The 20,838-nt window shown below is 38.9% G+C and overlaps 1 protein-coding gene across 15 annotated transcripts in view; it reads right to left on the bottom strand.

Annotated features, from left to right (window-relative positions):
* Positions 1-20,838, bottom strand: part of LOC116264250 (molybdenum cofactor sulfurase) — an 84,671-nt gene that overhangs the window by 1,475 nt on the left and 62,358 nt on the right. For 6 of the 15 annotated variants that reach the window (XM_050080498.1, XM_050080499.1, XM_050080500.1 and 3 more), the window contains 5 exons: positions 19,919-19,983; positions 16,151-16,302; positions 13,741-13,970; positions 13,320-13,459; positions 3-7,170 (listed from right to left, as the gene is read on the bottom strand). In XM_050080498.1, the coding sequence (XP_049936455.1) occupies positions 5,248-7,170; positions 13,320-13,459; positions 13,741-13,970; positions 16,151-16,302; positions 19,919-19,983 (2,510 nt within the window). In that variant the 3' untranslated portion in view covers positions 3-5,247. Of the gene's footprint in view, positions 1-2; positions 7,171-13,319; positions 13,460-13,740; positions 13,971-16,150; positions 16,303-19,918; positions 19,984-20,838 lie in introns of those variants that run through there. The other 9 variants (XM_031644361.2, XM_031644370.2, XM_031644369.2 and 6 more) reach the window with 4 other exon arrangements.

Genomic DNA, 20,838 nt, shown 5'->3' with positions numbered 1-20,838 from the left:
AACATAAAGCAAATACAAGATGCAGAAGAAGAGAAATTTGACTGGTTGGCCTTTTCATTGCTACAATCATTTGCAAAAGTCACACACATGATTGTTAACATCCCAAAAAAGGAGATATGCATGGTTATTGCAATCTCGTATCATGAGGAACACCGAAAAGAAATATTCACTTTTCATTGAAAAAGATGTTAAAATGTCACAGACCAACAGAGGGAATGGCCGAAAGAAGAATTTAGCAACGTTGAGGAGCAGAAAATTCTGCCTTATCTGCAAACTTACCATGCAAGAAAACCTTTCAATATAAAAAGGTTAGTTGTAATCTTATAATGGAAGTGTCACCAAAAAGGTCGGCCAGAAAGCATTCTGTACCAGAGGTTTAACAGCTACTTATTTATATATATATATATATATATATATATATATATATATATATATATATATAGGAGGATTCAAACCAGCCAGATGTTGGATGGCTAAAAATTACAAGTCTGTTGCTGAACCATAAACCATTGCTAAAAATACTATGAACAGTCGTTACACCATAAACCATCGGTAATGCTCCTAGAGCGACAATTTATTAACGACAAATTTTTAATTTTTAGCCATTCGGCAACCTGAGAATTTGAGCTCTGCGATATATGTATATATTGCCATTTTGAACCAGCTGATAATATCCAGAAAATAAAGTGATCATTAAACACATAGCCAGAAATGAGAAATTGTGAAATTACCCCCATATATTCCCTGAGATTTTAGAAAAAGATGTGTTTCATATTTTCAAATAAGCAAAAATATGATAGGAAGGAAACTCATAGTTTCACATTTTCAATCTATTATCTCATCAGTTTCATATTTTCGTGTTCTCTACTTGTTTCATCATAATTGAAGCTCATTCACTTTTTGAATGAAAATGAAGAACAAGACTCTTACATAGCTGACAACAAAATATAGTCCATCACTTGAATTAGAGCCTGACCTAGATTAGGAACTTCTTGGAAAATATACATATATCTACATCATTCTCCTTTAACAAGCATCTCCTTTGTTTGAAAATACTTGACATAAAAAGAAGACAAAGTAAATTCAACAGAAGAATTGAAGTGATGAACAAGTTTAGAAACTAAAATAATATTTTTCTTGATGTTTCCAGCACGAAGGACATTGAGAAGCCCAAAAGATGAACCAGCCAGGAATAGAAACATTCCAAATGTGTGAGATAGTGTGATACGATCCATTTCCAATAACAATGCTACCATTTCCAAAATAAGGAATATATAGAACTTTCCAGCGTTATCCATGACACAAGTATCAGCTATGTCACATAGGTACGGGTACGGGTGCTGGTGCGGGTACTGACCATTTTAAAAAAACTTGGGTGCGGGGGTACGGCCGTATATATATATATAAACAATAAGAAATACTTAAAAAATATGTATCAAAATAAAGAATATAAATCAACATAAACAAATAAATAACATAGAAAATATATATCAACGGCTCTTGCAGCAGTGTGTTTAAGAAACCTATGAAAAACTTTAAACATATGGACAACGAAGCAGCCCCCTAGTCAAATATGAACATCAATTGAATTTTCACATCCAAAGAATAGAATAAAAAGTAAGGTGAAAAAAATTAAATCAAAGTAAAAATAACCAGTTTGGATCTATAGGTACCCAAGTGTCAAAGTACCCATTTTGGGTACGGGTACGACGACACAGATACGTGGACCTTACTGAACTACCCATGTGACTAGAGTATCAGCCATTACATACAATACCACACTACTTGATCATTATGCTTTAAATCAAGCCCTAACAAGGTAACTAAAAAGGGATTCATCATGTTACAACTGGCAGACCTAGAGAGAGAAAATCATCTTATTAAGTAACCCTAATCTCAATAATAATTAGATTAGGGCAGCGGTAGAGACTTACAAATAACATCAACCAAAAACAGAGAAATGTTTAAAGAGAACTCCTAACTATTAAATATTGCAAAGGATCACCTAGAAACTTAAAAGTCTTCTAATTCAACACTCCCCATCAAGCTGGAGCATGCAAATCATGCTCAGCTTGTCACAACATCTAGAGAAATCACCAATAGGAATAGCTTTGGTGAAGACATCTGCACTTTGTTCTTTAGATCATACATGAATAGTGGCTATGATTCCTCCTGGAACAATGTCTTGAATGTAATGGCAGTCTACTTCAATATGTTTAGTTCTCTTATGGAAAACTGCATTGTTTGCAATATATGCGGCTGGCTATATAGCATGGATTCAACCCAAGTCATTTCAGTGGCAGTTTGAACCATAGCTCTGTACTTAGATTCTGCACTAGATATAAGGTTGCCTCCGAAAAATACACAAAATTCGGTGGTAAATTTCATGTCTTCGACTGAGCCAGCATAATCAGCATCACTATAGACTTCCACTTCCAAGGTCTTGCCTTTTGTGAACAAAAGTTCTTTACCTACTTCCAAGGTCTTGCCTTTTGTGAACAAAAGTTCTTTACCTGGAGACGATTTCAAATATTTGACCACCATTAATGCTGCATCCCAATGAACTTTCCTGGGTCTTTCCATGAATTGACTTACTTCCCCACTGCAAAGCTAATGTCTGGTCTGGTCACAGTTACATAAAGGAGCTTCCCAAAAAGGGATCTGTATGATCGAGAAGCTCTGTCACACGGGTACTCCTCTTAAGGAGTACCTGCACGGTACCGATACAACACCGGTACCAGTGCGGGTGTGGCCCTGGGTGCGGCAATAGTGCGGTCAACGCAACACCGGGTACGGTCAACGTACCTGGGGTCATTTTTTACCATTTTTGGACTCGGTCAACTTTGATTGAGTCCAAAGTTGTTCGATTTTGAATTTTATTGTTTTTTTTTTTTACTTTTTAACGTTTTTTACAAAGTTCACGTTAAAATTATTATCAAACCCTTTTAAACCACGATCGTTCGTCTTCAACCTTCATCGAAACGTCTTCAACCTTCACCGAAAGGCGACTGCAGGCGGCGAGCGGTGACGGCAAGCGGCATACGGTGAGCGGCGATGGCAGGTGGGGAACTGAGTTTTGGGTCGTACTGAGTTTTAGGGAAGGAAGAGGAAGAAGAAGAAGTAGTAGTAGTTTGTGGGGTCGATCAATCGGTCGTATTGCTGCCGCCTTCCGTCGATTCATACCGCCGATTACCCAGCCTCACTACCTCAGGTGCCTGTCAAAATGTCTCCCTCGTCGCCATTTACATTCGTAAAGGGTCATAAGACGTTTCCTTCTCCCTCATTTCTCGGCCTTTAGAGGCCGGGAAATTATCTTCCTGCCGTTGATTCCCACCGCCGGCCAATTTGCCTGAGCTACCTCTATCCCTGTCTCTCTTTTTCTCTCTTGCTCCCATTGTCATCGGTTTCATGTTGCAGCTGTTGCTATTTGTGTAGTGCCTTCAACATGTTTGTGGATATTGCAGAATGCAGACACTTCCTTTGGCTTAGATGGATTGTTTTCTTGTCTTGTTGTCTACGAGGAAGAATCCAAGGAAAGGTTTTAAAAGAGACAAGAATGAACAGAAATTATTTGAGAAAATAACTCAGCAAAGACAACACTAACAAACAAGAATAGAGAAAACAATGGAACCAGTCAATAAAATTCGCCCACGTTGACTTCCCTTTTTTAAGGAGAAGATTAGATCAGATTTGCATGGGCGTAATGTGGTGTGGTAAAATAACATCTGATCTGAAATCTGCCTCTTCTCTTCTTTTTTTTTTTAAGACAGGGAACAAGAATGAGACAGAATGTAAAACAGTATAATCTAAATGGCTATCAGGGTCAGATTTAGACTGTCAAAAACAAAACAAATGATTTCAATGTCAGATGAGACAAAAATATAGAGGCACAGCAGATTAAGGTTATGACTCACAATAAATGCAAGAGAACACATGATAATAATCAGTTCAGAATATACCAAATATCTTAATGATAGCTGAAAGAGAATCCTAAGGTGGAACAACATACACATAGAAGAGTAGAGGCAAAACATATGAACATAGATATAGGGTACATAAGCAGAGAGGAGGTTAAGACAATAAAATAGGGCAGAACGGAGAGGCAAAAACACCAGTCAACTACAAGAATAAGGCAATAGAGACAGGAACCCAGAGAGGTGGAAGATTCAAAAAGAGTTCTTAAATCTTGGAGGAAACATCTTTCAGTTTCAATCCAATCCAAGGCCTAGACGTGGCTCTAACATCGTTCATGTTTCCAGAAACAATCACTGCATAAAACAAGGGAAAGAGGAAGAGAACACAGCTGAGAAGCTACCCACCATATTAACTTTGACGTGGGTAATACGAATTAATATTAAACAAGGCTGATTCCCTAATATACAGCTTTACAAAAATACCCTTAAGTTTAAGGGATATCTATAACAACATGCCTTGTACAATAAAACAAAACCGGGTCTAATAAGAGACCCAGATCCAACAACATTAAAACATCTGTCTTTACACTGTCTAGTGTAAAATATGTACTTAATGATAAAGAGGACTATGGCACGCCTAAGATAGAGGATGCCATTACAATGTAGATGAAATCCCCTTTTCTCTGCTCTTCAATTTTCTTTTCATGTTGTTGCAAATTGAGAGAGATGAGAGAGATTTCGAGGAAAGGAGAGAACAAGAGAGAGAGAGAGAGAAAGAGCCAAAAGGATTAATTCATTAACGTAACCCTAGTCTCTTTTAAAATAGATTAGGGCTGGCTGACAGTCCAACAAATATAAGAAAATGTTTAAAGACATCCTCCATAACTTTCTAATATTTCAGAAATACTCTTTAACACTCCCCCTCAAGCTAGAGCATATATATCAATCATGCTCAGCTTGCTATAACATCTCAGGAAATCGCCTATGGGAAGAGCCTTGGTGAGGATATCAGCTATCAGATCTTCTGAGGAGACATGAATAGTGCTAACAATTCCTTCTTGAACTAAGTCTCGAACATAGTGGCAATCTACTTCAATGCTGTGGAAATAAAGCATGCACGAGAGTAGAAGAAAGCACACCAAGGTAACGTGGAAAACCCTCAACATGAGGGAAGAAAAACCACGGGTGAGGAGTTCTGACGCCCACTAGCAGCCAGACACTCTCTCTCTTAGAAACTTCATTAACTCAAAGATTAGGGTTTACAGAGATATAAGTAGTCCTAATTAGGACAAACCGGATCGGGTAAGGATCCGGACCCGGACAACAAAACCCGTCAACACTCCTCCTCAAGTTGGGCATACATATCAAACATGCCCAACTTGGATACATTTCTCTCAAATGGAGTTACACTTAAGGCCTTGGTTAGGATATCAGCAGTTTGGTCTTCAGACTTCATGTATGGTAGCATTAATTCCTTAGCATCAATTCTTTCTCTGATGAAGTGACGGTCAATCTCCACATGCTTTGTTCGATCATGAAGAACCGGGTTGTTAGCCAAGTTAATTACAGACTTGTTATCACAATACATCCTCATAGGCCCTTCAATCTCTATTCCAATATCTGTCAGTAAGATCTTCAGCCATAACAATTCTGATACCCCAGTAGCCACAGCCCTATATTCAGCCTCTGCACTCGAGCGGGAACACACATCTTGTCTATTGCTTCTCCAAACAACTAAATTTCCCCCCAAGTAGACACAGTACCCTGAGGTAGATCTTCTGGTGTCAACACAACCTGCCCAGTTTGCATCAGAATACCCTTCAACTTCAAGAGATCTTTGTTGCACATATAGAAGTCTCTTTCCGGGATTCTTCTTCAAGTAGCACAGAATTCTATCTACAGCCTTCAAGTGCATATCTGTAGGTGCATGCATGAACTGGCTCATCACATTTACAGCAAATGTGATATCAGGTCTAGTTAGAGTGAGATAAATCAGTTTGCCAACTAGACGTTGATATCTCCCTTTAGCTTCTTCACACAACAGTTCTCCATCTTTGCTACCAAGTTTATGCCCAGCATCTATAGGAGTAGAGGCTGGTCTGCACCCCAGTTTTCCTGTCTCATTCAGTAGATCCAGAGTATACTTCCTTTGACTAAGTACAAGAGTTGTACCTGATCTAGCAATTTCAATACCCAAGAAATACTTCAGCTTACCAAGATCTTTTAGATCAAATTCAGTAGATAGTAAACCCTTTAATCTTGCTATCTCTTCCTTATCATCACCTTCTTTGGTAATTTGAAGACGACCAGTGGTGGGATCTAGACATTTATAACCTTTTTGAGTGGAAGAATACCCAAGAAAGATGCCCTTAATAGATTTGGGATAAAGTTTTTTCACATTGGGGATGTGGTTATGTATGAAACACACACATCCAAAGACTCGAGGAGGAAGGTGAAAAGGTTGACTACTCCCTGGAAGCATAGAGTAGGGAGTACGACCCTTTAGCCCACGACTAGGCATGCGATTAATCAAGTAGACACTAGTAAGGATTGCATCACCCCAATAGTATTTTGGGAGATTTCTTTGGAACAATATGGCTCGGGTGACATTGAGCAACTGACGATTTTTCCTCTCAGCAACCCCATTTTGAGGGGGGGGTATAACTACAGGATGTCTCATGAACAATCCCCCTCTTTCGAAAGAATTCTTCAACAGTGAGACACATATATTCACGAGCATTATCAGACCGAAAGTCTTGACAGAATTTTTATACTGGTTTTCCACTAGGAGGATGAAAGTTTCAATAATGTGAGGCACCTCACTACGATCTTTCAACAAATACACAAAGATACACCTTGAATAATCATCTATAAAAGTTATAAAGTATTGAAAACCACCACGAGAATGAATGCCCGAAGGCCCCCACACATCAGAATGAACCAAGGAGAAAGCTTTATTAGAACGACTATTTGAAATTGGATAAGAAGCTCTAACATGCTTCGCAAACTGACACACATCACATGATAACATAAAAATGTTTAAACTAGAACATAGTTCAGGGAACAAATGTTTCAAAATCCCAAATGGGAGATGACCAAGGCGTTCATGCCAAAACAAAAATAACTGACGACACTCTTCCTCCTTCTTCTCTGTCTTGCTGACTGCTGACATAAGAGCTGTGACAACGCGTATAGAAAGCCGATACAGCCCATCAGACACCAAACCAATCCCAATCCTCTTCCCTGTCACCAAGTCCTGCAAAACACAACGTTTTTCAGAAAATATAAGCTCACACTTCAGTTCCTTGGTAATCTTACTAACAGATAACAAATTTAAGGGAAGATGGGGAACATGCAAGGCATCATGAACTAAAAAATTATTTAACAAGGAAAGACTCCCTTTCCCTGCCACAGAAGTAAAGGAACCATCGGCAAGGGACACACGTTCCTTTCTCGAGGATAGCTTGTAATCATGGAAAAGCTTGGGGTTGCCAGTCATGTGACGAGTGGCACTGCTGTCAACAATCCATTCACCCATATAAGAAGTACCTTCTCCCCCTGAAACAGCCAATGCCTGATTGATCTTCACCTCATCTGGTGTATCTGCCTGACCAACATCAATCTTGCTCAAATATGCTCGTAGCTCACGAATCTGTTCTGCAGAAATAGAACCTTTCCTATCACTCAGACTTGTTGCAGACGATACAGGCTTCTTCCCACTAGAAGACCTCCCCCTACTATCCTTCTTCTCTGGATACAGGTCCCAACAAAAATCCCTAGTATGACCAAGTTTTTTGCAATGTGTACATTTTCGGGAAGAACGAGGAGTTCCCACAGGGGCATGACTAACATAGGCAGACTGTTCTTCCCCCTTTCGTCCACTAAAAAGCAGCCTTCTTTGTTCTTCAGCTTCAACTCGGGAATAGACATCTTCAATACTAAATGATTCGTCAGAGTTAAGAATCTGACTCCTTATATTTTCAAAGTCGTCATTCAGCCCGGATAAGAAAAGGAATACCCTGTTCTCCCATTTATCAGTCATATACTGCATCTGGTCGTGAGGACACCTCCATGTAATATCAGAATGATAGTCAAGGTCCTCCCACTTAGATTTTAATGCTGCATAAAAGTCTGCAACCGAGAGAGCACCTTGTCGCAGGGAATACACATCCTTCATAAGTTGATACACATGAACTTTCCTTCTCTTTTGACCATACATCTGCTCCAAAATAATCCACATATCCCTTGCAGTCTTCTTACGAAGAATGAGGGGTTGGATATCCGGGGGCACTGAATTAACAATCCAGGTTTTCACCTGGTTGTCTTCTAGAAACCATGTATCCCAAGCCAGACTATCTGCAGCAGGTTCAACCTTTCTCCCATTCACATAGGCAATGCGTCCTCGCCCAGCAATCCCCATAGTAATCGGGGCAGACCATCGTGAATTATCCTTGGTAAGTTGAATGGTGGTAATTTGAATCGATACATGATCAGTCCGCGCAGACACAACATCAGGTAGGTTGGTATTGACTGAAGAGGAAGACGAGTCAGCCATGATCACAAATCGGAAACGGTTTGAGCAACAGGAGCGGCAAGACGCGGCGGAAGCAGCAGCATCGGGTGGCAGAGCACTGATGGCGGCAGCAGAGAACGACAGACAGATCACTGACGGCGGTAGCAGAGAACGACAGACAGATCACTGACGGCGGTAGCAGAGAACGACGGCGGCGGTAGGGAGCAGCGGACAGGGAGAATCCAGTGGAAGCAGATCACTGGACGAAACTGAGGAAGCAGGTCGCCGGAAAACAGAGTGGCAGGAACAGGGGCTTCGTTCGTCGGGTCGGACGGAACCTGACGGAGGCAGAGGCAGAGCGACGCTGGGTGGGTTGTCGCTGGACGCAGGTGTCGGGCGAGGTGCAACAGCTCAGCACAGGCGTCAGACGGAACTTGACGGAGGCAGAGGCAGAGCGACGCTGGGTGGGTTGTCACTGGACGCAGGCGTCGGGCGAGGTGCAACACCGCAGCATAGGTGTCGGGTGCAACGCACGAGAGAGGCTCCTGGTGCGTGCGGTGAACAGTGCCGGGCGATGATGAACAGTGACGGGAGAGGCTCCTGGTGCATGCGATGAACAGTACCGGACGAGTCCTCCTCCAATACGAACCAAAACGAATGACCAATCAATAACGCCGGAACTTCACGGCTCTGATACCATGTGGAAATAAAGCATGCACGAGAGTAGAAGAAAGCACACCAAGGTAACGTGGAAAACCCTCAACACGAGGGAAGAAAAACCACGGGTGAGGAGGTCTGATGCCCACTAGCAGCCAGACACTCTCTCTCTTAGAAACTTCATTAACTCAAAGATTAGGGTTTACAGAGATATAAGTAGTCCTAATTAGGACAAACCGGATCGGGTAAGGATCCAGACCCGGACAACAAAACCCGTCAACAAATGCGTTTAGTCCTCTCATGAAAGACATGATTGTTAGCAATATATGTAGCTGCCTTATTGTCACAATACATCTTCATTGGGAGATTCACTGAAACACCCAACTCCAAAAGTAGTGATCTAACCCACGACATTTCAGCCACAGTTTGAGCGATAGCCCTATATTCTGTTTCAACACTAAAACGAGCCACCACATTCTGCTTCTTGCTACTCCAAGAAATAAGATTACCTCCCACAAAGACACAAAAACCTGTAGTAGACTTTCTGTCATCTACAGACCCTGCATATCAGCATCATTATACGCTTCGATGTCAACACATTCTCCCTTTTTGAACCATAACCCCTTTCGAGGGGCTGATTTCAAGTATCTGACAATCATTAGAGCAGCGTCCCAATGAACCTTCTGGGGTTTTTCCATGAACTAGCTTAACTTATTCACAGCAAAGCTAATGTCGAGGCGAGTGAAAGTCAAATATAACAGTTTCCCTATCAGGGTTCTGTAAGATCTAGAGTCAAACGGCTCTGAGTCATCATCATGTATATGAATGCGGGGATTCATGGGAAGTGTGGCAGGTTTAGCCCCCAATAGTCTTGTTTCCTGCAGAAGATCGAAGACATATTTCCTTTGAGACACTACAACTCTTTTATTACTACGAGTCACCTCAATACCAACAAAATAACGGAGTTGTTCAAGGTCTTTAATAACAAAGTGTTGCTGTAAAAATTCCTTTGTTTGAGCTATCTCTTGATCATTTTCCTTGGTAAGAACAATGTCATCCACAAAGACAATCAATATCACCATCCCTGATGAGCCTCGCTTGATAAACAATGAGTGATCAAGCTGAGATCGGCGAAATCCACACTTAGATAACACCTCAGTAAGCTTTTGAAACCATGCACGAGGACTCTGTTTGAGTCCATAAATAGCCTTCTTTAATTTGCATACCTTGGAAGACTCCCCCTGTCGTTCAAAACCAGGTGGTTGCTGCATATAGACGATTTCAGAAAGGTCTCCATATTTTTCACATCCAACTGGAAGAGAGGCCACTCTCGTTGGACAACAAGAGATATAATTAATCGAATAGTGCCCAACCGAGCCACAGGCAAAAATGTCTCAAAGAAATCAATAACATAAGTCTGAGTATACCATTTTGCGACAAGACGTGCCTTGAACCTTTCAACTGAACCATCAAAATGATACTTGATGGTGAATACCCATCTTGATCCAACCACATCACAGTGCGTCGGTGGATCGACCAAGTCTCTTGAGAGATAAGAGCTTCCATTTCTTCCTGCATGGCTTGCCGCCACCGTGAATCTAACAAGGCTTGATGGTGAGAAGACGGAATAATGTGGTAGACAGAGTTCGATCAAACTGCACCAAACTTGTACTTAAATGGTCAGTAGAGACAGAATTAGAAATCGAATGTAGTGTGCACTGTCGCTTGCCCTTGCGAATAACAATGGGGAGATCATCTGCAGTGTAGTCATCATTTAAACCTGAGTCAGTTTTATCAATGGAGCTTACCTCTTGAGAAGACGCTGGTGGGAGGTTGAAAGAGGGACCGAGACGATGAGTGTAAACTAATGGAGGATCAAGGAAACGTTCACATGACATAGATTGAGATGGAGGGATCGACTCAAGTGACACTGGTGGAATAGGAAAAGGCACAGGTGAAGGCATCTCAGACGGAGAAGGACTCGAAGGAGAGAAATAAGGACGAGACTCAAAGAATGTAACATCCGCACTGATAATCTCTTTCTTGGTTTGGGGATCAAAGCATATATATCCTTTTTGATTGGCAAAATATCCAATGAATACACATTTGATGGCTTGGGCAGCAAATTTGTTTTTGTCTGGGCCTAGGATGTGTGCAAAGCAGGTGCATCCAAATACTTTGAGAGGTATATGAAATAATGATCGATCTGGATATAAAAGTTGAATGGGAATACGTTCTTGGATGGCTGACGAAGACAATCTATTAATGAGATAGCATGCGGTAAGAATCGCATCACCCCAAAAATAAGCAAGCATGTGTTAATGCAACATGAGGGTATGGGCCACATTTAGGAGTTGTCAATGTTTGCGTTCGGCAACACCATTTTGTTGGGACGTGTGAGGACAAGTATATTGAGGTCGAATTCCATGATTGGCATAAAATTGAAGTAGCACAGAGGATTTGAACTCAAGAGCATTATCAGTTCTGACTTCCGATCTTTCCCGTAACAAGAATACCCAACTGACTCTAGTAAAATCATCAACCAAAACAAGATAATACCGAAAACAGGAGTGAAAAGGAACCCGACTAGGACCCCACACATCCACATGAATGAGATCAAATGGACTTTGACTAGATGGACTCTGACTCGAAGGAAAGTTGCTTCGTGTATGTTTGCCTAACTGGCAAGCATCACATAAGAAGGACTCTGATGCAGTCATACTTGGAAACATGCGACGAAGTTTGGACACTGATGGATGACCCAGTCTGAGATGCCACTAGAAAGGAGAAGTCTTTGACGAGAATGATGATGCAGCAACATTTACTGGGACAAACAAGAAATAGAGACCCTCACGTTCATGGCCGCCACCAATTACCTTCCCAGTTAGTAAGTCCTGAAAAGAACATGAACTAGGGTAAAAAATGACTCTACACTGTAAGACAATAGCTAGCTGCTTAACAAATAACAAATTAACAAGAAACTGAGGAGCATAGAGCACGTGGGTAATAGTGCCTAAATGTGGGAGATAGATATCATTGCTGCCCAACACAGGAGAGCTAGAATCTATCATCCACATCATATCTAGGCCTTCGATAGGAGCACCAACAGAGAAGGCAAAGTCTATTACAGTAGTATTGGCATATGAGAAGGAATTTCCAGCCATCTTGTATACAGCAGAGCCCTCAGATTTACTGTTTTCAACCATAGTAAATGAAGAAAACTCTATTGGTGTACACATTAAGAGTCTAGGATGTTGCTGTCCACTAACATCAGAGATAAAGGATCAACGGCAACACAGACAAATTTGGAAGAGAGGCTTGTGACTCCAATGGCAACTCTGAAACTTTCTCAAACGGGCAGCAATATCTCAAACTGGAAGCAATATCTGAAACTTTCTCAAACAAGCAGATTTGGAAATTTATAAAACATGCAGCAATGTGGAACCAACTGTTTCAGTCGATGATTGAAACTTCTTCACCCAACAACAAAAGACTGTTGTTACTCCTAAACACAGCAGTTTCTCATAAAACTTGTTGTCCACACAACAAAAAAATCAACGACATCAACTGAAATATCTTGTACTTACGATTAGCAGCAGTCCACACCTCACAAAGCCTCACTTTACTGATTTCACTTTACAGCGCACTGAAGCGTGGTGGGCCCACAACCCACAGGTCCCAGGATCGAACCTGGCTCTGATACCATGTTACAGATTGAGAGAGACGAGAGAGATGTCGAGGAAAGGAGAGAACAAGAGAGAGAGAGAGCCAAAAGGATTAATTCATTAACATAACCCTAGTCTCTTTTAAAAGAGATTAGGGCTGGCTGTAAACACTTTACAAAAACAGTCCAACAACTATAAGAAAATGTTTAAAGACATCCTCTCTAACTTTCTAATATTTCAGAAATACTCTTTAACACATGTTAATAAACCTAGACATCATGACCTAACAGTGTACACATAGAAACATGTGCTACGACTATTTTGGAATCATTGGAACCTCACACACCAATAATGTGTGTAGAAAGGGATAGTTTGAGGAAAAGGAGAGAAATATAACAACAAAGCATGTTACTATTTTGATGCCAATACTTGATCCTAATAAGAAAAGAAGGAAAAAAGCAAAACGAAAGAGATTCTCTACCCCATTTTTTCACTAATAAAGCAAAGGTGATATATCATGCATGCTGAAGATAATAAATCAAAATACACTAGAAAGACTTGAATTCTTACAGAAAAATGCTCCTTGCCAATGTGGATGGCTTTCCAATCATCTTCTTCATATGGCTCTGCTCCGCCAATGACAAGATTTGGTCGAAATCTAATTGGATCAATTGGAAGTAGAAGTGTATCACTTTCGTATCTCTCACAATCTAAGTGCCAAGAGAAAAGGGTCATCCATGTTAACCTAAGTACAACTTGAGGCCCTTCACAAATAAGTACTAGAGAAACCTCATTAATGAAATAAATGTTGCAAACAGCATGATCATTGATACTCTAAAATTATATGTATTCAAAGTCAAAAGCAACAAAGCAGCATGAAAAAAGGAAAAGAACATAATTCCTTGCTAGTTGATGGAAATAGAAAAATTATTGAAGCAAAAATTCAAGAACCAAAATATTGTTATAGTGAAGTAGCCCAAAGAATGCGTACTTGGCTTCAATCTTCTGTTAAGGTCATCAACACTTTCTTCAGTCACCAGCAAGAATTGGGCCTCATTAACAAAATTTAGCTTGCTATCAGTATCTCGACACGTGGAACCGGTTCTTCCATTAGTGCAAGGAAGAACCTCAGAACTGCAACATCTCACTAACGTGCAAGGACAGCCAATAGCTTCAGAAAACCACTGATTGATTTCATCATTATAGACCTGAAACTCATACCTTGAAACGAGGAATTCATTAAGTGGCTATATCTCTAATACCATATTCATGACTGAACAGAAAAAAAAAAACATCAAAAGGAAACTATTTAAACGGTTGCGCACAAGGGATATCTACCAAAGTGACACTTTCTATACACAAACTATTTTAAATGGAAACCATAAGAAAAGAATCTGGAGCACCATACACATAATAAACCCTAACTACATGAATTAGACTCTTAAGATTTTGAATACCCAAAAAGCCCAGAACTATATAGCAAAAAACTCCTAATTACTAGAAGGAATCCTTTTTTAAATGAGACATAAACCTTTTCCCTTTTAAATAGTTTAATTTGTTCAGTTTTAAAACAGAAAATCCCCAACTATATTTTGCAATAGCTGGTCATTTTAGTGTCACGTTTATAAGGACTCATGTCCTTAAGACAAACACTTAACTGAAAATTTCCCCAGACTTGGTGATAGAGAAGAGGATTGGGATTGGTTTGGTTTTTGAGGGTCTATATCAATTACCCATGTGTGTTGCTACAGCTCTCGTGACCCATGTGTGTTGCTGCAGCTCTCGTGACGGTGGCTAACAAGACAATGAAGAGTAGAGAAGACTTCCTTCAGCTTTTTTTGTGGTGGCATGAGAGACTTGGGTATCTTCTGTTCGGAGTGCTTAGACAGTTGTTTCCTGACATATTTTCCAGTCTAGATATGACCATGCTATCGTGATGTTTGTCATTTGGCTAAACAAGTTAAGGCTTCGTAACCTGTTTCGACAAGTCGTTCTAATAAAGTATTTGCTTTCATCCATTCGGATGTGTTGGGGCCTTCAGGAATTTTCTCTTGTCATGGTTTTCAGTACTTTATTACATTTATAGATTATTACTCTCGTAGCATCTTTGTGTACTTGCTGAAGGACCGTAGTGAAATGCCTAATGTCATTGAGACCTTAATCATTCTTGTGGAAACTCAATTTGGAGCTTTTGTTCTGACCTTTCGGCCTAACAATGCACGAGAATATATGTGTCATTCTGACAACAGTTTCTTTCGGCAAATGGAGATTGTTCATGAGACATCTTGTAGTTATACCCGTCCTCAAAATGGGGTTGCTGAATGAAAGAATCGTTAGTTGCTAAATGTCACCAAAGCTCTCTTGTTCCAATGACATTTTCCAAAGAAGTACTAGGGGGACGTTGTGCTAACCAGTGTGTATTTGATTAACCATATGCCTAGTTGTGTGTCGAATGGACGTACGCCTCATTCTATGTTAGCAAGGAGCCGTGAACCTTTCTCTCTTCCACCTCGGGTCTTTTGTTGTGCCTGTTTTATCAACAATTACAATCCCAATATTAAAAAACTTGATCCCAGATCGATCAAGGGTGCGTTTCTTGGTTATTCTCCTACTCAAAAAGGATATAAGTGTCTAGACTCTAGACCCTTCAACTGGTCATGTATATGCAACCAAAGATGTCTCCTTTATTTCCTATTTTATTGAGAATTCTTTTCAAGGGAAGAGGTTTACAAGAAGGGAAGAGTATTCTCCAAATCAAGAGATTCAGTTTACAGACCTTTGGAGTACAAAGAGGAATTTACAAGCCTTCTAGAGCAAAAAAATGATAATGATTGCTCAACTGAAGAGGAGGGCGTGACGACTTGTTTGGGCAAGTTTACTCCAGGAGCACAAAACTGATGATGATTGTTCAACAGCCAATGTACATGTCTTTATAACTATTTGTCAGCATTATACTTGCCGAAACCGAATTTTCTATGTCATGGCTTAAGAAAAACTGCTTACATACCAAATAGATAGACTATATGCAATTTGATGTCCATCTGTAACAGAACACACATCATCTTAACCTCAGAAGTGGAAACTGTAAAGCAAATTCAGTTCTTAGGTCAATAGACTAAATTCCTCCTCACTGACCATAAAAAGTTGTAAAAGAGGGAGAAACATTGGCTGTTGAAGGTACATAACCTAAGGTTTTGATGTACTAAACTTTTTACTCCTTAGACACCATTTAATCATCAAAATATCTTAAATCTTAAACATAGCAACAATTCAATACCAGAAGTTCTTCAAGTTCCAACTTCCAACTAGATGACCAAATAAAAGGTCTGAAGCACAAGGTCATAACTTCAACAAAAGAACATATAAAACAAAAAGGTTGTGCTTTAGAGTTCAAATTGTACCTCTGAGCATGCAAGTTCATTTTCTGTCGTGTAAGATACTTGCAACTTATGTCGAGCCCAATTTGCAATTTCTCTGAGCAATATGGTGATTCTACAGTCAACAAACCCCTTGTGCGATCAATGAGTGGACCAATCAGAGACATTCTAGGCACCTACAGAGGAACAAGAGCATGCTAACATTTAATTAACCAACCAGATGGCTAGTTAACAAGAAGAATTCAAGCATGCTAAGAATATCTTTCCATATTTTGCATAGGTTAGAACATATGGAAAATTATTCTTGATAAACCAAGCCATAATACAGCAATGAAATTTAGTGAACCAAGAAACTACTGTTCTAGCAGCATTCACGTCATTCAACTATCAACAAATTGAAATTTCAAAGAAATAATACTACAGATTTGCTGCCATAGAAATGCTACACGAAAACTAAACCTAGATTTTGAGATCTTCAGTCACTCTAACATAGAGAACCTCAAAGACAAACACTGATTTGAAAATCCAAGCATTTACATGCTATCAACATTCAGAGCCAAACAGAAGAAGTCAACTATTAGATGTTCAAATGACAGAACGCAACTAAATTCATGTCTTCCGACTGCAAATCAGGTCCCAAACAGATGCCATCTGGTCAGCAGACAGCCTCAAGAGAGATCAATCAGACAACTCAGGCACTCAGCCAAAACAAAATTCTTAACACATACAAGGAAACAGAACTGTATTAATCCAGAAACAAATACAAAAAGAAGGCAGTCAGGCCATACCATACAAGGGATCACAGTCCCCAATATATAGAAGTAAGAAACGAGATAATAGTGCAGGACAACAGTTAGAAATCTAGCCATTGGAATTAGCATTGGCAACAACAACGAAACAATAAAAATAATAATGTGAAAAAAGAAAAAAGGATAAAATACAGAAAAGCAAAAAATGAAATACATAAAGACATATATAACTCAAACATATAAGTAAAAAATTGACATATATTTATAGAGATAATATATGATATTATACAAATTTACATATCTATGTACTTGTAAACAATCTAACACCAACTTTTTAAGAAGGAAATGTACAGGTTGATTTCAGAATAAAAAAAAAGAAATCGATAAAGATCTTAACTATAAATATTGTGCTTCTGGTCAATAATGAATGTTAAATATCGTTATTTTCATCTTTTATTGGTAAATATAAATACAAAGATCCAAGAAACATCAGAATTCATGCAAAAAGGCATTTCAATTAAATGACTAAGCTAGCCTTGCCCTATGGACTTATTGGAATTAAACTAAGTAAACCTACCAGTGTATGGAGATTCAACTGAGACAATAGAACCATATTTGGCAAACTCGTCAATCCAACTCACAAGTTGCTCGAGTAGGCTAGGATCATCAATTTATAGGTCCATGAGTCAAGACCTACCTGAGTCGGCTTGGATCGTCAACTGGGTTCTCTTTTGTCTTGTGTTGTTGAAAACTGAAGTTTGTTATTTTGTGAATTCTGAAATATATATATGAATATTTGATGGTTTTATCGTGGTTCTTGTCCTACATTACATGGCCACTGCATTTTGGGTGTCACATCCACGTTGGTGAGATGCAAGTGCAGGTGTGGATGCAGGTGTGCTCTCCACACACATCTACGCTCTTTCGCCCATTTTTGGTCATGTCAAACGTAAGCCGGATGCGGTCAACCCACATTAAGTCCTTTTCTATCCAATTTTTGGTTTTCTTTAAAATTATTTGTTAGTAAAATTTAAATGGAAAGGGGTTTAGGGTGCGATTGATTGATTTTGTTCACTCTCTCCTTACGTGTGTGTGTGCTCCTCAATTCCAGCAGCAAAGTTTTTTTGGTGATCTGAGACCAGCATTGCATTTCGGATGACCCATGGAATATTCAATATGTCTCCAGCACAAGAAAGGTGGTTTTTCTCTGGAGGCAGTCCAAACCAGCATTCCTCTTCAGTTCCCTTTTATTTCTCAGTTGATCAGCATCCCTCTTCACAGATTTCTCTGGTGTCCAATGGCAGCTTTTAGACTCCTCTAGTTCAAACATTCCCTTTTTATTTTTCTCACTCGGATGCTAAGTCACATGGGTAAAGGTACAGTTCAAGTACCGGTAAAAAGATACAGGTACAGAGATGACAACTTTAGAAAATGTGTGTACGGGGTATAGCAGGATATATATATATATATATATATATATATATATATATATATATATATATATATATATATATATATATATATATATATATGCAGAATAACACAAAAAAAAAAATCAAAATGAAAGCAGCATTTAAATAAACAAGTAATATAAATGAAAACATTGCATGTTAAGGAACAATAATTCTAAAAACAGAATGAAAACTTAGTTGGAAAAAAAACAATAAACCAAGCAAAATTAAATAGTCTGGGTCAGTTTTGATGTAAAAAGTATCCAAGTGTGTCCAAGTACCCACTTTAGGTACAGGTACGGCTACACGGGTGCATGGACCATACTGAAGTACCCATGTGACTTAGCTCGGATGCATGTCACACATCTTTTATTGCATCTATTGTGTTTTTGTAATGGCTGTTCACTGTTGTTTTTGTTAGGTTTTTTTTTGTTTTTTCGGTCTGTTTATGTTTATTTTGCCACTGGCATGAATTGTTAGTTTTTTTCTTTTAAATCGTTTAATGATTGTTACTTCAACACTGTAGACTTTCACATATGCAACATCGCACCTTTTTCTGTTAGACTATTAGTGCTTTACCTTTTGTAATGACTATTACAGTCTTACTTTTACAAAGGCAGGGAAATCAAAAGTTGAAAACAAAATGAAAACAAAAAAATGCAAAAAAAATAAACGAAAAAAATTTTATGATAAATATCGGTAAATTGATTTTAAACATCTTTTTTCATTTTTTATTAATATCATGATAGTTTCGAGAATATTGTGATATCTGTCCCTATGGTGTCAACAATGCCATGACTTTGACAATCACAATCCATGTCCTTTTATTTATGGACTTTGATGCCCATAAAGCAGGGAAATCAACCCCATGTCACCCGAGTCGACCAAGGTTATTATATGTGAACCCAATGAGTAAAGTGATTCATACCAAGACAAGTAATGCTTTGATGTGATAATTGTATGTGCAATTGATTGTAACTAATATATAAGTTATCAAAGATATGTCGTGGTACATGTATTATAATTTATAACGGTATTATATATCAATGCAGTATATGCCTATATATCTATCTAGCATAATCATCTAAAGACGTCGATATCAATTCGGAGCATCAATCAAAGTAATCCTCTAGGGTCCTTAAAAATATGACAAAGAAATCACCATAAGTTCATAACATATAGAACAGACCAACAAAATTAAGCATAATAAACCTTTAACATTTCATGATCTAATCGTGGCCAAAATTCACTCCATGTTATACTCACAAGTTTAGAATCTTTCGAGTTTCAAGAAATATGTGCCACAGTGATTACACAAAATAATTTTGTTACTCTCCTTAAGTTTGGCACCCATGCTTTTCTGGAAAATAGAAAAATCAAATTCCGGAAAGTATTCATATTGTAGATAGATGTGAAGACATGATATTTGGACTGGTCACCTCATGCACCCGGATCAAGTACCTCTCTTTATACATGCTAACAACTCATTACTTGTTTTCATGTCTGTGTACTAAATGCATAAAATTACGTGTTATCTATCTACACACTTTTTAGTTTTCTTGATTACTTTTGGGAAATGATTAGCAAAGTACCTTCTTTTGTGTAAGAACCTCGCCAGAAGGGCTCTGTAAACACCATTCACGATCATGAAGGAGGCCTGCATGAAAATGGAAATCAGTGTTAGAATTTAAGGTTTAGACATCATGTAAGTATACATATGTGTATTTTATATGTACTGTCATACATCAAATACTCTTGGTAGTTTGGTGTATGATTTGTATATATAAATATATATATATGTATGCATAGGTGTGGTGCGACAAAATTTTAGACAGATTTTTTGTCCTCACACACAACAACAGAATGGTATTGCTGAAAGAAAACATAGGCACATAGTTGAAAGTGCTCTCAGTATGATGCATAACACTGATGTGCCCATGACTTTATGGACTGAAGCCTTCCATACTGCTGTTCATGTTATTAATCGACTGCCACTATCCATGCTTGAAGGAAAATCTCCATTCTTTATTTTACATTAACAACCACATTATGATGAGCTACGTGTTTTTGGATGCATCTGTTATGTTCATGTTGATGTCTCTTTGAGAAATAAGTTTCAAGATCGAGCTGTCGTGTAGATTTATGGGTTATGCAGAAAATTATAAAGGCTATCGCTGTTACAGTCCAAAAACTAGACGTGTGCATATTTCACGACATGTTGTTTTTTATGAGCTCAGGTTGAAGGATACAAAGGAGCCACATGCAACACTTAATGTTAGAAATGATGTATATGACTCATGGCTGAATGCTGAAATATTAGACCAAAGAACTGATACACACCAGGCACAAAGTGACAGAACTATTGATGAGTCCGGGACAGCCACAAACACTAAGATGGACAGCATACCTTCATCTTCTCAGACCAACAACATGAGCATGACTTCACCTAATCGGTTTTCAGGAATAGTGTATAATCGACGATCAGTTCCAGTTGACCCAGAAACTGCCACTA

This window comes from Nymphaea colorata, chromosome 11, assembly GCF_008831285.2.
Source record: "Nymphaea colorata isolate Beijing-Zhang1983 chromosome 11, ASM883128v2, whole genome shotgun sequence".
In the NCBI taxonomy this organism is placed as follows: domain Eukaryota; kingdom Viridiplantae; phylum Streptophyta; class Magnoliopsida; order Nymphaeales; family Nymphaeaceae; genus Nymphaea; species Nymphaea colorata.
This window is presented reverse-complemented; position numbering and strand designations above follow the sequence as displayed.